Source organism: Herpailurus yagouaroundi, unplaced genomic scaffold, assembly GCF_014898765.1.
Source record: "Herpailurus yagouaroundi ecotype Mexico unplaced genomic scaffold, PumYag 67189, whole genome shotgun sequence".
NCBI lineage: Eukaryota > Metazoa > Chordata > Mammalia > Carnivora > Felidae > Herpailurus > Herpailurus yagouaroundi.
Window position 1 is genome coordinate 447,085 of NW_024420031.1, and position 17,867 is coordinate 464,951.

Below are 17,867 nucleotides of genomic sequence, written 5' to 3' on the forward strand. Positions count from 1 at the left end.
CCCAACAACTTCACCAAGATCCTGTATTACTAGATTGCTATCTACATCAGATTCCTAATTGGTCTGACTCCAAATCTTGCGTTTTGCAGTCTTTACACTGCAGAACAAGTGATTTTCTGAAAACAAATTAACAAATAGCACAAACTCACTCCCTGTAATGAGCCCGATAGCTCTGCATCATGGGGAAAAGCCTAGCTTCTTTAACGTGTCTAAGAGGCCTCTGCCTCTCAACATTGGGCTAACGTGCAGGTTCCTAGTAAACTGTCTGACACATTTGTATCCAAATGATGACAGTATCAAATCTTAAACAGACTAGAAATATTACCTCTTTAATCAGCTCAGACTGGCCCACAGTGTAGCTGTAGTTGGCAATCAGAGTAGCGATACCAACATAGGACCTCACCAACTCTGCCAGAAGACGAAGAATAGTGGAGGTGGGCATTAAAGGTTTGCTGCCCTTGCCCTTCTGCTTGCCTTCCTCAGAGGCTCGGTCCCCTTCTTTATCTTTCTTCCCATCACGAGACTCTTCTGGAGTTGATGCTGTTGAGAAAGAGTCAAACACTGGTTCAATTTCACACTGAAATACTGGCAAACATCAAGCCTTATGTGGAAAGAGAATACTACTTCTATTCCACTTTAGGTCACTGATACAAATGGAATGTCTTCCTCATAATGCAGTGGAAGGACACATAGGATGACAGGTCTCAGATATAATCTGTGGATATGGTGCAGCAGGGAGGCTTTGCCCAACTGTTCACATATCTTCTGCCATTTCCCTCCTTTTATACAAAATTTTGCACTCCAGAAATACTGTACTAAGAGTTCTCCAAAGACACCTTATGTACCCCCTTTTACCTTTCCTTCCCACATGTCTCCCTAGCACACATTTACTTATCTAACTTAATTCAAATTCTGATCTCCTCCATAAATACTTTCCTGTCTCATCCAGGAATACAGAGACATAGTGGGTACATGTGCCCACTGTAACTTATCCCAGCATGCCTCCATTCTAGCAGTTATATTAAGTATGGTATCTCCTTGGTTAGATCTCAAAGATCTTTCCTATCCAAGAAGCAGCAGCTCTTGGAAGGTATCCTTAGAGTTGCTTCCATGTGACATTTCTCTAATTGTTGACTAAGTAGCCAATGGGCTCTGGTAACACTGCTAGAATCCACCATGCAAGGTTTATGGCTAGAATTGTGTCACTGGCACCAAAGCTCTATACGCCAGCATAAAACCCACCATAAGAAATATATGTGGTGGTTTAAAGAGTAGATCTGAAAGATCTCACCACAGCAACCATTACTTTGTTAGGTAAGTCACAGTTCTACTAATTTTAGCATAGAGAAATCCTTTACTTACAGAACACGGAGCTCACCCTTGAGAAAAGTTCACTTAGACAAGTAAATGTGACAATTATGCCTGTATTCCCATATCCCCTGCCCAGGACACCCACAGTTTCTTTGTTCTCTCAAGAAAGTAACAACAAAAGAGGGAGAAAAGTAAACCATTACCTTCTCCTTGGGATGTCCCAGATGTGGAAGTCTCAGTGGAGGTACCATCTGCAGCAAAGACCTGACTCTATGGAGGAAGAATACCCCTGAGCCATTATTAATTTCAGAGACAGTTGTCTCTAAATGGTAGGAACCCTTCCCAAGGTACTCATTACGAATGCTACAGACTCTCTTTGGCTGATCTTTTAACCATCTTCACTCCGTACATACTATAATCTGTGGGAAGCTATCATTATAAACAGTGACTGGAAGATTGGGGGCATGTACAAGGGACAATGAGAATGAAAAATGAATTTAATATTTCCAATCCAAAGAGAGAAAAATCCCAGGGATACCCCAAATTTATCTTCATTCTTAGGCAACAGATAATTTACAGATACATCAAAATTAATACCTTTGAAATTTCCCTGGCATAACCTTAAATATGGAGAACACATAGGTATCAGAAAGCGAGAAGGAAGACAGGAGGTTGGAATTGACTTACATTAATGGAAAAACCTGACTGTGCATCAAAGTCACTGCCCTGACGAGTAAGTGACCGGTACTGCTGGTATACATCATCACCCATGTCTTGCAGGAGCTGGCCAACCTCTTGGGTCATACCCCCAGGTTTAGGATCAGATTTCTCTGCTAGAAAAACAAAAACAAAACAAAACTCATTAATAACTATGCAATGCTAATGCCTATTTGGCAGCTTGGTCAATTTCACTTCACTTACTATGACTATTTACATAGTGATGTGGCTAGACTTTCACTTAAGAGGAGAAATGTAGTTATGGCCAAGAGAGCATGGTTGAAAGCCTCATTCTTTTACTAACTAGTTTTGTGACCACAAGCAATTTACTTACTTTTCTCACTTTCCTCAGCTTCACAACTAAGCTTAAATGAACATACTTGGTATTATACCTAGTGCAACAGAGATCAATAAATGGTTACCCTAGCTATATAAGCTAAATTATTTTGGGGGGTGGGGCTGATATGTGAGGTAGAATAAAGGTTCTATGGTTGTAGAAGCAAGAAGCTCTATATGGATCAAAGTGCTCAATAGATGAAAAGCACCAAAGACTCATATTTTGACTTAATTAAAGATTATATTCACCAATTTTTGGCAATTCTGTGGGACCTATCAATTAAGTATGTCCTAAATAAAATCCTGAAAGATATGACTGGAATGCAATCTTAAGTTCCAATTAATTCACTCATGACTTTACCAGTACTTACAAGCAGCACCTTAACTAGGAATAAAGGTAGATTGGGATGGTGGTCTCAAAGGTCAGGAAGCCTAATCACACCTTCTAATACTGATCCCAGTTTTTTTGGAAACAAAGATGTTTTAGCAACAAAGAGAATGAAAACATTAGAGACTTTTTGGTATAAATTTTCCTGCCCACAAGATGCCATTATCTCCTCTTTAATCTTTGTTCATTCTTCCCTCTGTATGGGATAGACTCTCATATGTCAGCATTCTCATTCTTATCATTCAAGACTTATTTCAGAAACCACTTGTTCTAAGAAACCTTCCTATAGGTCACCCCCACAAGGTCAGATGCCTTGCTTTAAGACTCACCACTACCTTGCCATCTGTCATAATGTATGACCATTGGTTTTTTCAGAGAAGTGCACATGGGCACACAAGGAGTGCTCACTATGCCATAAATTGGTTGAGAGATCCAGGCAAAGTGCCCGGCCTCCTGAGGTAGACTAGATACATACCTTCCTCTGGAGCATGGTATGCAGCCAGGGCATTCAGCATATCATAGATCACTTCCTTGATGGTATCAGGAATGACAGGCAGAGGTGAGGGCTTCAAAGGGGTCGTCTTCACTAGCTGTACAGCATTAGGACCTTTAATTCTAAGATTCTCAAATTCATCATCTGAAGCTAAGCCAAAGTCAGAAAGAGAAAAATCAGTCAACAGTGAACCAGTACCTATACTTGATTACTGATAAAGACTCATAACCAGTACCTATACTTGATTACTAATAAAGACTCAGAAGGGGGTTTGTATAAACACACATGCTTGGGACAAAAGGCCATTTCCAAACAACGTTCAAGTAGCCTATTAGGAAATCTAGCTTTTACTTTCCCTAAATCCCACAGAATTTATTACAGCAGTACCAAATAGTAAAAAGAGTATAGGCTTTGCAGTTGGGGGAGACTTGGTTTTGAAATCCAGTTCTGTTACAGGATCACTGGCCAGATTACTTCAACAAACCTTAATTTTCTCACTCCTAAAATTATTCTTTTTTCATTCCTAAAATTTGTGGATTAAATGAGATCATACAGGAGACATGCCCAGCACAGGAGGTCAGGCACATATCTGGGGGCTTCCAAAAATAATTAGCTCCCTTCCCAACATTTTATTAAAAAACAAAACAAAACACAACTCTCCCTCCACAACCCTACAGAAAAGTTGAAAGGTTAGTAAAGCACCCATATGCTTTACATCTAGATGCTAAGATCAAAGATATTTTTCTACATAACCATAATACCATCATTAACACCCAAGGCATTTAACACAGATATAATCATCTAATATACAGTATTCAAATTTCTCCAAATCTCTTTACCTGGGTCCAGAGTCCCATCATGGTTGGTAGTTCTTTCTAGTTTCATCATCTAGGAGAACCTTGCATTTTTTTCCCTTTATGACATTAATATTTTTGTAGAGTGCAGGTGAGCTGTCTTATAGAATGTCTCAAAATTTGCATTTAATTGCTTCCTCATAATTAAATATGGGCCGAACATTTTGGGCAAGAACACAATGATGATACAGTGTACTTCCTACTGTACCATGTGAGTCACATGTCCACTTGTCCCTCAATTACCACTTTATCTGTAAACCATTCACACTCTGTTGTCACACTAAGACAAATTCTTTGAGGGCAAGGACTAGACCAAATGAGTCCTTGGTGTCTCTGGCAGGGATTACCACAGGGCAAGTAAGATAGACAGATAGACATAAGAAATATTGAAGTACCTCTGAACTGGCCCACATGTCCCAACACTTGCTTAAGGAAGCTTTCCAAGTTATCTCTGGGGTTATACTAGGCCATAGACTTCAATGTCTCAAAGGCCAGGAGAAGGGGAGAAACTCACCAGTTCCTGAGCCTCGAGGGGCTGGAAGGGCAATGCGGATACAGCAGTTGGCTACTTCAGTGAAAATGTCTGGATTGCGGCATGCAGCTGGCCCCAGGACACGAAGGATATAATTGATCTCCCGAGAACCAAGGCTGCCAGATACAACACCAGAGGTAGTGCTACCAGCTCCACTTGTAGCTGCTGAGCGAACCACCTAGTAAAGAAAGGAAGAAGCAATGTGGATTAATGACCACTTTCTAAAACTCCAATTGCATTCAAGGAAGAGTTACCAAGGATTAAAATACTATCCAAACTCTGCCTCAAGACACTGGATGATAGTTTTAGGTTTTTGGGAAAAGATGCACTTGGGTCTTTTAAGTCCCATTCCTTCCTGATTCAAAATATGTGGCTTATAAAAAGTTACAGGATTCAGCACATCCCAAAACTATCAATTATTATAACAGATGGCATGTTATCTTTATAGAAATTGGGAAATGTATCTAGACCACTGATCATCTAAATTATAGCCCTCACATGTAAGTGCCAGCTCCTAGCCTTCCCAAATGCTGTCCCAATTTTAAACCAGAATGGTTCAAACTCTAAAAATATGCAATACCAATATCCACTCAGTGTTTAAGAACGAAATTAAACGTTTCTTTATGCCTCAAAGTCAATCATCAGTCTTAGACACAGGAAATACTGAACTATTTACAGATGGCTTGCTCTGAAACTATAGGGCTTACACATTATGCTTTTGGTCTTCACAAAAGGACTCATTAATCAATAGAAAATACAAGAAGGTATAAAGAAAATAACTACTGTATTTTCCATTATCATTCCTTTGTGAACTATGTTCACAAACATCTTTTGGAACCTTAATGCTTTCCTTACGAAATCAGTCATCTCTTTAGTTGAACATATTAACCCCAATATCTTGCCTGTAAAGCTATAATCCTAAACTCTCATTTTTTAAATACTGAAAAGTCTAATTTCACTATAAAGAATGTGCTGTAATTTAGTTATCCAGTCCTCTGCTGGACATTAGATCTCCAGTTTCTTCTATAGTGAACATTCTTGTATATGTACCTTGGCATACTTGACTTTAATTATCAAATAAATTCCTAGTCATAGAATTTCTAGGTCAAAGAATATCTCAAACTGACAGTACCAAATTGCCCTCCAATGTGGCTGCACCAATTTCCACTCCTACCAAAAAAGTAAGAGTATGCCTGGTTGTCCATACCCATACCTTCAATGGATATTATCAAGCATTTACATTTTGCCAACTTGATACATTAAAACTGCCACTGATCTTCCTTTGCTCCTCATAATCCTAAATACAATTAAGCTTAGAAAGCTCTTATCCAACAAGAACCTGTATTTTCCAGGCATTAAATTTTTTAAAAATGTTTATTAATTTATTGCGAGAGCGAGTGAGCAGGGGAGGGGCAGAGAGAGAGAGAGACAGACAGACAGAATCCCAAGCAGGTTCCACAACTGCTAGCACAGAGCCTGACGTGGTGCCTAAACCCACAAACCATGAGATCATGACCTGCGCTGAAATCAAGAGTTAGACGCTTAACCGACTTAGTCACCTAGGCGCCCCCTTAGCATTTAAAAAAAAATTGAAGTTTTATTTATTTTGAGAGAGAGAGACTGAGCAGGGGAGGGGCAAAGAGAGGGAGAAAGAGAGAACCCCAAGCAGGCTCCACACTGTCAGCACAGAGCCCAATGCAGGGCTTTAAATCACAAACCCTAAGATCATGACCTGAGCGGAAATCAAGAGTCAGATGCGAGCCAACCCCAGTGCCCCTTCCTAGCATTTTTTAAGTTGTATAAACGTTAAACGTTTTAAGTATTTTGTTTTTAAGTCAGAATTCTATCTGTATGTAGCTGTTTCTTCCCTGTTGGGCTGTCTCTTGCCCTGGATCAGTATATATGCTGTTTTTAATAGTGCTCCTTCTTTTGATTTTGCTCCTGTCAGATGAAATCAAATAGGCTGGGTAAATGAATGCGAAATGTATACTCATACACACAGAAGTATAAAGTGGTTCCACCTTTTTGGCAAGCAAGTTAAAAAATACTCATACGTTTTCATCCAATTTCTAGGAATCTCTGAGAAAAACAAATCTTAAATGTGACAAAACCATGCACAAAAATGCAAATTGCAACACTAATTACAAATGTAGGAAACAGTGTCCCAAGAGAGGAAAATGGAAGTCCAATAACATTCACATGATGACTGTTGACAAAGAATTAATAGGAGGAAATAAGACATTTGTCCTCCCTACTTCTCCCCTTTGAGGTCTTATGTTGATGTTACAAAATTTTTTTCATGTTTTTAAAAATTTATTTTTGAGAGAGAATGTGCGTGAGTGGGGAAGGGGAAGAGAGAAAAGGGGACAGAGGATGTGAAGCAGGCTCTGTGCTGACAGCAGGCAGCCTGATGCAGGGCTGGAGCTTATGAACTGCGAGATCATGACCTGAGCCACCCATGTGCCCCATAAACATTTTTCTCTTTTCTAATTACTTTGTCATTTTTTCTACCGCTTTGTGTTTCCTAAAATAAACATATAAACGTCTTAATTTTCCAATCTGCACAACGGGTATCTGCAAATGCTTATTAAAGTGTCTGGCCTATTATAATATTCCCAAAACTTTACTACTTTTACAACTCCAAAATACAATGTTTGGAAAATGTGCTCACAGGTGAATACATGAGAAATATTCCTATAAGGGAATCAACTTTAAGACATATACTTGGTGAAAGGTATCCCAGTTCCTCATTAACAGTTTTTGGTTCAAGAAACCTATACTGCCAAAGAAGACTTTATAGGTAAGATTTATTACTGTAGTAAATGTTAAGGACAGAAAATGTTATTTTCTAGTTAAAAAAAAAATCATTCAATGGGACAATCTTTCATATGTAAGCAAGCATTTGAGCACACAGCTGGGAAAGTTTGCTGGACAAAACATATAGTTTGTGTATCTAGTTATATACCTATGAAAAACCAGAAGTGTATCTGAGATCAAGGAGAACAAAGGTATGATATAAAGCTAAACCAGCTTCTGACATCAAAAAGACTCACCTTTTCCATGGTATGACGGAGGGTGCAGGGATCCTCAATGATATGTCTTAAAAGAAGGGTGACCAGGGGGGTAAACCCATTGAAGCCTGAACTCTGGGTCAAATTCAAGATCATGCGGGTACTCTTTAGCTCTGCAAACATCATGGCGTATTTGTGGTCTCGGGTGAGCCTCAGGCAGAGACGAAGGGTGGCATGCAAAGTGTCTGGGTCTACAGGGACTCCTAGCATGCTCACACAGGCCCGGATTAAAACAGTCACCATATCCTCTGTCAGGCCCTGGATCAGGATCTCCCCAATTTTTGTTTCTTCCAGGCTCGTCTCCTTTTCAGTATTTGTACTCTCTAGGGCCAAAGGAGTATCTACAAATGAGAAAGTAAGAGTTCAGAAGTTTAATTTGACATTTTCTTCCATGTCTCTCCTGCATAGCTAGGTCAAGCACTTGGGTTTGTTTCTATTAAAAAATATACCAAACACCAATTCTAGGACCAGATAAAAGGGACTGTGTATCTTTAAGTCACCAAGCAATATGATGGGTAAGAAATCACTCATGATAAAATTGGCCAAAACTTAAGCCATAAAGGCACATGAAGCTTTATGTAACACTCCTTGAAAGATTCAAAACTGAAGGTCCATACCACTGGGTTTATTTTCTTTACGTTTGATATCCATTTCTTTGCTTTCTTCCAGCGTCTTCTCTAGTTCCTGTCCATTGCTATTTTTTGAGTTTTTATTCAGCCGTGGTACCCTCAGGAGAGTCAGCATCACAGGGCGCCGATTCCCCGTTTCCTCATTAACCTAGAAATTCAAGAAGACAAAGAACAGCTCTACAAAAGAAAAGGAAACTATAAGAGGGGCTGGAACTCCCAGGTAAAATGCTGCAATAGGAAGGAACCCTGGCAACTTTTCCCATCCTTATCACCTACAGAGAGAAAGCCTGAAGGTCCCCAAAAGTAAAGCAGCATACACAAGGCCCTATAACAAACTGGAAACTTTCCAATAGAGTATATACCATCCCTAACACTTAAAATCATTTCTGGTTGGAACAGTATCAAATTGCCATAAACAACAGACTCACGGTCTAACTAATGACTTTAGGAAGACTCCATTCTCTGTCAGCTATACCGAATTTAGTAGTGGTAACAGTGCTTCTTATAACACATGTCAGGACGTCTGGTTCAGGAAGAAGCAAACCAAAAGGCATACTCAGCATCTTCCCTCTTTTCAAAGAAGTTTACAGCACTGAGTGAGCACGTACCTGCACCATTGTAGTGAACTGGACAGTGTATCTTCTTCGGCCTGCAGTGAAACGCACACTCGTCTCTCCAGATTTCCAGGCAGAATCAATAGTGCTGTTGTTGCTTGCACTGTAACTACACCAACGCCCAGAGCGGTCATCAAACCAGCGCCAGTTGTTGTTGTTGGACTGTAGATACTAAATACAAAAACAAAAAATTTCTTTGTATTTTCTACAAGTTTGGTTGTTAGAAGAAACAGTAACTGTTCACTACTAAAGCTAACCAGGAAAAAGAAAGAATACTGTGAACATTTAGAATTTTGAGAACCAAGAGAAGTTTTTTGTATACATTAATTCTCACATTCCTGATCCCTTCCGTAAGCATGAAGACCTCTACACCCTTGTCCTGCAATCCTCTGCTTTTCTTTTGTTTCCAACTGTTTTCCATAAATGGGAAACATTAGTTCAAATGTACAGGAACCAAATTTCTGTTTCTGAGAAGGCACTGAGATAATGTGGCCTATATAATTTTTGTATAAAAAGCACTTGGCTTTTGTAGGAATTGCTGCACACTCAGTCCTTCATATAGAAGCCACTCTCTCCTCTGGAGATAGCACACTCCTTTAACATTTTCTTCCAGGTAAGTTCTAGGGTCCTTCACCCAGAAGCTCCATAAAAAAATAATTCTAACTCGCCATTCAGAAGAAAAATATAGCTACTGAGATCCCTCAAGAGATTTAGGTCTTGATCAGGCAGCTTTCCATTCATTCTTTACTACTCTACCATATTCTCTTCTGGTCTATTCTTACCTCAAGAGGCTAAGCAGTTTTGTCAACTATGTATTATATACCTTAGTCATTTGGGCTCTCCTTTTTGAAGAGATGGCTGTCTTCTCATAGAAATCTATCAGGAGCAACACAGGGGTGATCCACCTAAAAAAGAAAGAAATGATTTACTTTGGGCAAGCCAGAAAACCTGTACAATATGGGAAAACTTAACGTGATTTTATTAGGCACCTCATCTATTTTCAAACCACAAAAGGTACACAAGATTTGCCCCATACATGCTCTAGAAAAGTGCTTGATTTAGGGCCTGAGCTATAGGGCCCAAGTCTGAGAGGAACAGAAATGAAACCAGGTGAGATACAAGATCACTCACTTCGGGGTCTGGACCTCTTTTTGCTCCTTGGCGGCCTGTAGGCAGGGTTGAACCACTTCCAAGAGTTTGATTAGGACATTAAGGATGCCACTAGATTCAACGACCCAGGCACAAGGTAGCTTCAACTCCTAATTGGCCAAAGAAAAATAAATAAATACAACTTCTATTCACCATTAAGGATTGGCACAGTATAGGAAAACACAAAGCTGAACACTAAGAGAACTGATGAATTAAAATTCCACCTCTACCACCTACTAGCTGTGTGATCTGAGTTACTTAAATTCTCTAGGCCTTCAGTGTTTAGACCCTCAGGGGTCATAGGAAGTAATAATTTCTACTTCGAATGTTAATTGTGGGGATTAAATGAAGTGTGTGTGTGTGTGTGTGTGTGTGTGTGTGTGTGTGTGTGTGTATACTCGTTCACTCTAATGCCCAACGCATTGCCTGGCACATTACTATGTACTTATACAGAAGCTGTTATTAGGATCATTAATATCATTATCATTAAGGATTACCATCTAGGAAATATAATCTTAATTATGTTGAAGTTGAAAAGCTTCTGATTTACAGAGAACCTTTATATTCTTTCCAGGAAGATGGAATAATTAAACATAGCAACAGTTAGTTAGTAGTTCCCCTACAGGTGCTACACTATAAAGTAGTTCCTTTATAGGGGCTGCACTGGAAGTAATTTAAATGTCCAATAGGCAATTACTTAAACTAGGGGACATCCAAAAGATAGGATGTATACATGACATGGAAAATATTCGTAATACTGAGAGAACAAAATACAAAATTTTCTTTTTTAAAATGGTCTGATCCTAATTATTTTAAATGCATAAAAAAGGACTAGAAAAAAATTAAAGACTGTTACTTGTGATTTTTAAAAGGGGGGGGGAGATTCATGAGTGATTTATGTCTGTATTATAATGTTATTGGGGACCCTGCATTCAGTACTTTGCAATCCTTCCCAAAAGTTATTTATTCACAAGTGCTATAATAAGAATTACCACTTCCATCAAAAAAGGAAAACCCCAAGACTGTAAACACACAATTTGACACATACACTGGACTTAATCTCCTGAGTTCTTGTAAAGGGTTTACTCCGTTAAGTTCAGGTTTTACTGTTAAGCCTGACCTACAAATGAAGAGTCACTTGTTCAAGGTCAGTTGCCTCCTAATTCCTATGTAGGATGAAACAAGAACATGTCCTGGCCATTCTCTTGCTTAAAATAATCTGTTGATTGACCAAGTATGAAGGAAGAATCAGATTCTATCTGATGCCCATCATCCAATTTCCACATCTGACCCCACCTTTTGTCTACCAGTTAGGTTTCCTCAGAGAGGCCAAACTATCCCACAACTGTACTGGGATAGTCATTCTAAAAACCTTATAACTACCACCCCCCAAATCCTCTAAGACATGATTCAATTAATTAACACTTGTTCTGAGAAACTCTTCCCTCATTAGCCAGAAGTGATACATTTGCCCTCCTCCCGAACTCAGAGAAAATTCTTTATACTATTCATGTGGCACAGAACACTGCATACTGTACTTAATTATATGTCTTATAGCCTATCGGACACTGTGGGCTCATGAAATGAAGAGATCATGTCTTACAATTCTACCTTCTTGAAGGTCTCAAATGGTAGGTGTTTTATAGTTCTTTAATGATGAATTACAGGAACCAAAAGATCTAAATCTTACCTCAAAAAGCAGTGTTAAAAGCAAGATTCTAGTAGCTAAATTGGAGGCTTGGGGCAGGGTGGCCATCTGACTGATCCACTCTGACACAGTTTTTGTGTCACTTGTTGTCAGGGGAAGAGCAGCTTTGATCAACACATCAGCAGCTTCCCACACCTAGAAAAGCAGAGAAGTGGCCAAGTCAGGTAACTGTAGATAGAGTATGATAAGGTTTGTCAAAACATCCTTAACCTTATAAAACACTCCCTCCACTCCCAACACGTTTGCTGAAGAAGGATGAGTGAATAATAAAATGTTAACTAAAGGGATTTAGTGTATCAAAAGATGCATGCTACGAAAGGAATGCCTCTAAAAAGAGGAGTTTCTTAGGCTAGATTACAAGAAGCCTCAATTTTAACTTAAAGGAAGTGAATATTTAAAAAATTTCTGGGTGCCTGGGTGGCTCACTAAGTTAAGTGTCCAACTTTGGCTCAAGTCATGATCTCATGGTCCCTGAGTTAGAGCCCTGCGTCAGGCTCTGTGTGAATATCTCAGAGCCTGGAGCCTGTTTCAGATTCTTTGTCTCCCTCTCTCTCTCTGCCCCTTCCCCGCTCGCACTCTGTCTCTCTCAAAAATAAACATTAAAAAAAAAATCTAGGGGTGCCTGGGTGACTCAGTTGGTTAAGCATCTGACTTCAGCTCAGGTCCTGATCTCATGGTTCACTGAATTCGAGTCCCGTGTTGGGCTTTGCATTGACAGCGTGGAGCCTGAAGCCTGCTTTGGATTCTGTGTCTCCCTCCCTCTCTGTCCTTCCCCACTCAGGCATAGTCTCTCTCTCAAAAATAAACAAAAAAAATTAAAAACATTTTTAATTTCTAGTGCATGTAAGTCAACCCCAAAGGTTCTCCAACTTACATTTCCATCAACAATCTTTTACTACAATTGCCACAGAATTACCATTAAAAACAAAAATAAACCAGAATGTTAGAAATGTTGGTCTTTAGTCTGCATGTTCAATTTCTTATAAATTTGACATAATTGCTGTTTTCTAGGTTTTAGTTTTCTTAAAACCATTTCTATAAGCTCTTAATATAAAAGATAACTAAACCTAGATCCTATCTTGGGAAAAAAGGTTTACCCAGTTCTCCTTTTACTTTTGTGCTATCTCCATACACTAAAATTATTATGTTTACATATATCACTTAAAAAAATTTTTTTTAAGGTTTATTCATTTTTCAGAGACAGAGAGAGAACATGAGGCAGGGAGGGACAGAGAGAGAGAGGGAGACACAGAATCTGAAGCAGGCTACAGGCTCTGAGCTGTCAGCACAGAGCCCGACACGGGGCTTGAACCCACACACCATGAGATCATGACCTGAGCTGAAATCAGATGCCTAACTGACTGAGTCACCCAGGCACCCCACATAAATCACTTTTTGATTTCTTCCTCTGCTCTCTTGACTTAAAAAAATATACAAAAGATTCCAATGATTTAAAAACATGAACAGTTAAAAAAAAAAAGGTAAATAGGACTAAAATATTAACTATCTTTTTGTGTGGGGATTCAGGGTTATTTCTTATCCTTTTCATGTAACTAGTACACGTTAATTTCATAATAAAGAAAAACACTTTAAAAGAAGACAAATATCAGGTCACAACTATTAATCAGGATGGGGACTTGTCAAAGTGGTTGCATAGGAGAGGGAAAATAAAACATTTATTCACGGTTAGTCCAAGGGGACTAACTTGGCTCAAGAGTGAGACACATTTGGAACGTTTTGGATGAATTTCAGAGGAGATGCCTAGAAAAAGAAAGCTTTGTTTCTTCCTTGAAAAGGTATTTTTTTTTTGTTAAGTAGTTTATTCACTTTTTGCAGGGAACACTCAAGAAAGAGCAAGATTACCAGATCTAAAGAATTCAAAGAGAATATATCCATATCAGGCAAAATGCAAAAACAAAACAAAACCCTCCAAGCCCCAAGCCAACAGTTTTATTTAAAAAAATAATAATAAATCAGATTTTGATGGATGGCAGAAAAACCACTTCACACACTCCTTTCTTCTGGCTCCTGGAGAGCTCACCTGATTGACTACTTGCTTCAGAATCATGTCTCGATAGTCAGCTCCATTACGTTTGATTGCGGTCATGATCAGATCACACACCCGGTATACTGTGTCCGGCAGCTCATCAAGAAGGTGAAAGCAGCCTGGCAACATGGTATCTGTGAAAGTGTGGAGCTCATCTTGTTCCAATGGATCAGCATCCTGGAACTTCTCTAGACATTTAGCTTCTTCCTCCTCCTGCTTTTCCCGAGCTTTCCGTTCCTCCTCCTCCTTCCGACAAGCAACTTCCTGGAGGCGGGGAAGGAAGAATGATAGCATATGGGAGAGGTGAAGACAGAGAATACTCTAAAAATGTACTGGCCCTACCATACTGAATACCTACTACCTTTCTCCTCAAGCAGGAGATATGTTCTTAGGCGTGGCAATTATTCATGAGGGCAGCCACAAAGGATAAGGCAAGACAGGAAAAGCAGAGAAAGACACTTCTAACTCCCAAAGCATTGCAAATTTATTTGCAGCATCCTGTATCACACCCTCCCAAGAAAATCACCTGGAGAAATGGTCCTGCATTCTCTGCCAGTCTAAGTAAACTGAAGCAATTGTTATTTAAGAACAGACAAGCCAAGATTGGCCTAATTACCAGGTATATTTTGGGTCTCTTGACAGTAAAGGTTAACATTTCACCTGCCTCATTTAGCTTCAGGTCAGTACAATGTAGATCAGTGATGGCAAGGTTGGGATGAATGAATACTCTCATGACTTTTCTTTAGACATTAATTCCACCAATTACATTGCAGTAGTAGCAGAATGTTCATAAAAACAGTAAAGATTAATGTTGTCAGACCCTTTTGGATGTCCTATGTCCCAGTTACCTCAGGTGATTCCGCTCTTTGATCCATTGGGATATCCTGTCCTAGAGACATGGCAATTGCTCTCATCATCTGGTCCTCTTCCGACATACTCAGATCCTACAGAGAAGCAACAGAAAATCCAGCAACAAAACACTAACAACTCACAAGAAATCAGACATCCTGTGCTCAAGCTCTAGAGAAAAAGAGAAGGTGCCCTGAATGCTGCTCTCTAAATTCAAATCCTAGGCTTACCTGGTTGCTACAAAACCAAAGAGGGGAAATCACAATGAAATTAAGCATAGGAAGGGGACTTCAATGTGACTACCTAGTCTGCATTTCAGAAAAGCATTTCTTCTATTGTTTCCTGACTGTGGATACTAAGAGTTCTTCTGCAAAAAAAGTCCAGTAATTTACATGGCTGGGAGATAGGAAGCTTCTGCTTATTACATTCTAGAACAGTGTTATCACAAAACAAAAACACTGGCATGCAGAAGTCTGAAAATGACAAGTAGTTTATAGAAGGGAAGACCAATGATGGAAACACAACAGAAGAAAAAACATAGCAGCAGCCAAACCAATGCCCTAGAAAATTACAACTGCTAAGCCAACTTACTCGAACAACTCCTCCCATGATTGGGGGAGGGTGGGTTAGAAGGTACTCTGTGGCCTGCTCCATGGTGCTGGTGTTCAAGAGGGCCTCCATGGCATGTTCCCTTGTGAAGCCCATGTCCATGAGCTACAAAAAGAATGCAGGATCTCAGAACCACAATAAAAGAGAAATTCAAATACATTTTTAAAAGGTAGAAACCCTTCCAAGATGAAAACAAGGTTTTCTAACTTCATATGAACTGAGAACAGTAATAAGCTAAGGCAGTTAAGTAAATAAACAATCCTTTCCATCTGGTGCTTCCACAGCATTCAAACATCAGAGCTACAACTGGGGTAGGGAGCCAAGGTGATTCTCAATTCTATCCTCTAAGAAAACGGGGCTAGATGTTTATCACCATGAACAGGATCACTCTAATTCACAGATTGAGATTCATACACAGAAGCAAAAATGGATCCCCACTCTTCTGGAAAACAAACTGGCAACTGAACAAGAGCCTGACAAACTGACCCAGACATTTTATTACTAGGAAATAATGAGATGTACAGAAAGATATGTACAAAAAGAAACTATACACCACTGATTTACAACATCAAATAAGAGGATTAACATCCAGTAATAAAAGAATGACAGGAAGCTAAAAAATCACCCATTTTCTTTTTAATTTTTTTTTCAACGTTTTTATTTATTTTTGGGACAGAGAGAGACAGAGCATGAACGGGGGAGGGGCAGAGAGGAGGGAGACACAGAATCGGAAACAGGCTCCAGGCTCCGAGCCGTCAGCCCAGAGCCCGACGCAGGGCTCGAACTCACGGACCGCGAGATCGTGACCTGGCTGAAGTCGGACGCTTAACCGACTGCGCCACCCAGGCGCCCCAATCGCCCATTTTCTTAATGACAGCAGTACAATTCTACATACTGTATGATGTTAATTAGACATAAAATCAAGTGATGAAAACCCATCTTTTCTGCTGACATTATAAATGCCTTTAAAAATATTGTTATATTTCCAAATTTTCTTAAAGTGAGCATTTAATAGTTATATATGTATATTTAAAAGACATATTTGTATTTAAAAAGGACTCTAGACATAAAGAGAGCACACATACACACATAAATTCCCAGAGGAATATGCTAAATGCTCTGTGATACTGAGTTGTCAGGATTGTAGAGCCTCCTCAGTCTGCTTCTAGCCTCCAATTTTCAAAATGTGGTTTATATATTTACTTAAAGACAACAAACAGAAGTTTTGTAGATAAGGTTTCAGAGAGCTCTGTTGGAGAATAAGTTTGGGTCACGATACCCCTACCCTTTCCCTCTACAGATTAATGAGAAAGTAGCTGAGAACAGTTTGTGTCCAAAGAACATGGCAGCCACAGCCTATTGAGAATACTGTAAAAAAGTTTTAATACTTAACAACATGCTTGGGAGGACACAAATCTTTTACCTGTTAGGAGCGTGAAAATTACACTCCAGCTTTCTCAGGAGAAAAAAGAAATGCTAAGAGGGAACAAATTTAGACGTATCTCCTATCTAAGAGGACCAGGCACTCAGTGGCATGTAAACTTAGAAAACCCACAAGCAGTATACTTTATCAGGTGCAAAGCCTAGGCCCTGGAGTGGGAGGCTAGGACCCTACCTGTTGCAGTTGCTGCTGGTTGACTTGAGGTTCCCGGCGAGAGCCACCTTCTTCTTGCCCTGTGTCCTCTTCTCCTCGAGACCCCTCCTTCTCTTTGCTTAGTCTCTCTCGAATCACAGGTTCTCCTCGGAGAATGTGGCATAGGATGGCCAGCATGGACTCAGCCATTCGCCCACCATATACCTTCAGGGGTTTCCGGTTCCAAAGGTTCTTGATGCAAGTAAAGGCTGCCTAGAAATCATTTGAAAAGCTGCGTGATCATTCTATCTCAATTCAAAGCTACTGGAGGAGTAAGTCAAGGACTTACGGGAAAGTCTTTCCACAAAAGGTCAGTGCCAACAACAAAATCCTTGGTCAGTACTAAGGGGGCATGAAGAAGCACACAGAAGGAGCATTGAACCCAATCTAAAGAACCAATCTCAAATTTACAGTTCAAATATTTACACCACAGCATATTCTCCAATGGTCTCTATCCCCCTCTTCTGTAAGGCAGCCCTTATCTGGGAGTAGGATCTAATGGTTCTCCAACAATCAAGTTATTTCATTAAGGACCAAAAAGAAGGAGAGCTACCTAATCAGCATGAGAAATTTGTCTTGGTTTCAGAATGCTCAATACTCACTTTCTGAGTTACCACAAGGAAGCGGAGGGCACTGAATTGTGGAAAGTTCTGGACACCTCCAGGCAATTTGGCAGGCAGTGAATGTGGAGATTCAAGCACCGTGGTGGGATTCACCATCTTCTCCACTAGCATTAGCCAGGCATCTAGGAATTCTCCTGTGCCATCAGGTAAATCTGAATGTTCTAATCCCTCAGCAACAGGAACTTTGCCTCCCATGGACAGAGCCCAGTTGAAAGTTCTAAATTCAAAAAAGAAAAAGTATATACAGAGAATATAAGTATTGTAGATGGCGGGGGGGGGGGGGGGGGGGCACACAAAGTTACCA

General features: G+C 39.8%; 1 protein-coding gene across 13 annotated transcripts in view; it reads right to left on the reverse strand.

The window, feature by feature from the left end:
* The window catches only part of HUWE1 (HECT, UBA and WWE domain containing E3 ubiquitin protein ligase 1), a 173,967-nt gene that overhangs the window by 34,802 nt on the left and 121,298 nt on the right, over nucleotides 1-17,867 (reverse strand). For all 13 annotated transcript variants that reach the window (XM_040467038.1, XM_040467040.1, XM_040467046.1 and 10 more), the window contains 16 exons: nucleotides 17,543-17,780; nucleotides 16,923-17,153; nucleotides 15,290-15,412; nucleotides 14,698-14,793; nucleotides 13,844-14,113; nucleotides 11,785-11,937; nucleotides 10,077-10,204; nucleotides 9,769-9,850; nucleotides 8,940-9,116; nucleotides 8,320-8,479; nucleotides 7,685-8,043; nucleotides 4,614-4,809; nucleotides 3,228-3,395; nucleotides 1,999-2,144; nucleotides 1,515-1,581; nucleotides 326-540 (listed from right to left, as the gene is read on the reverse strand). In XM_040467038.1, the coding sequence (XP_040322972.1) occupies nucleotides 326-540; nucleotides 1,515-1,581; nucleotides 1,999-2,144; nucleotides 3,228-3,395; nucleotides 4,614-4,809; nucleotides 7,685-8,043; nucleotides 8,320-8,479; nucleotides 8,940-9,116; nucleotides 9,769-9,850; nucleotides 10,077-10,204; nucleotides 11,785-11,937; nucleotides 13,844-14,113; nucleotides 14,698-14,793; nucleotides 15,290-15,412; nucleotides 16,923-17,153; nucleotides 17,543-17,780 (2,809 nt within the window). The remainder of the gene's footprint in view (nucleotides 1-325; nucleotides 541-1,514; nucleotides 1,582-1,998; nucleotides 2,145-3,227; nucleotides 3,396-4,613; nucleotides 4,810-7,684; nucleotides 8,044-8,319; nucleotides 8,480-8,939; nucleotides 9,117-9,768; nucleotides 9,851-10,076; nucleotides 10,205-11,784; nucleotides 11,938-13,843; nucleotides 14,114-14,697; nucleotides 14,794-15,289; nucleotides 15,413-16,922; nucleotides 17,154-17,542; nucleotides 17,781-17,867) is intronic.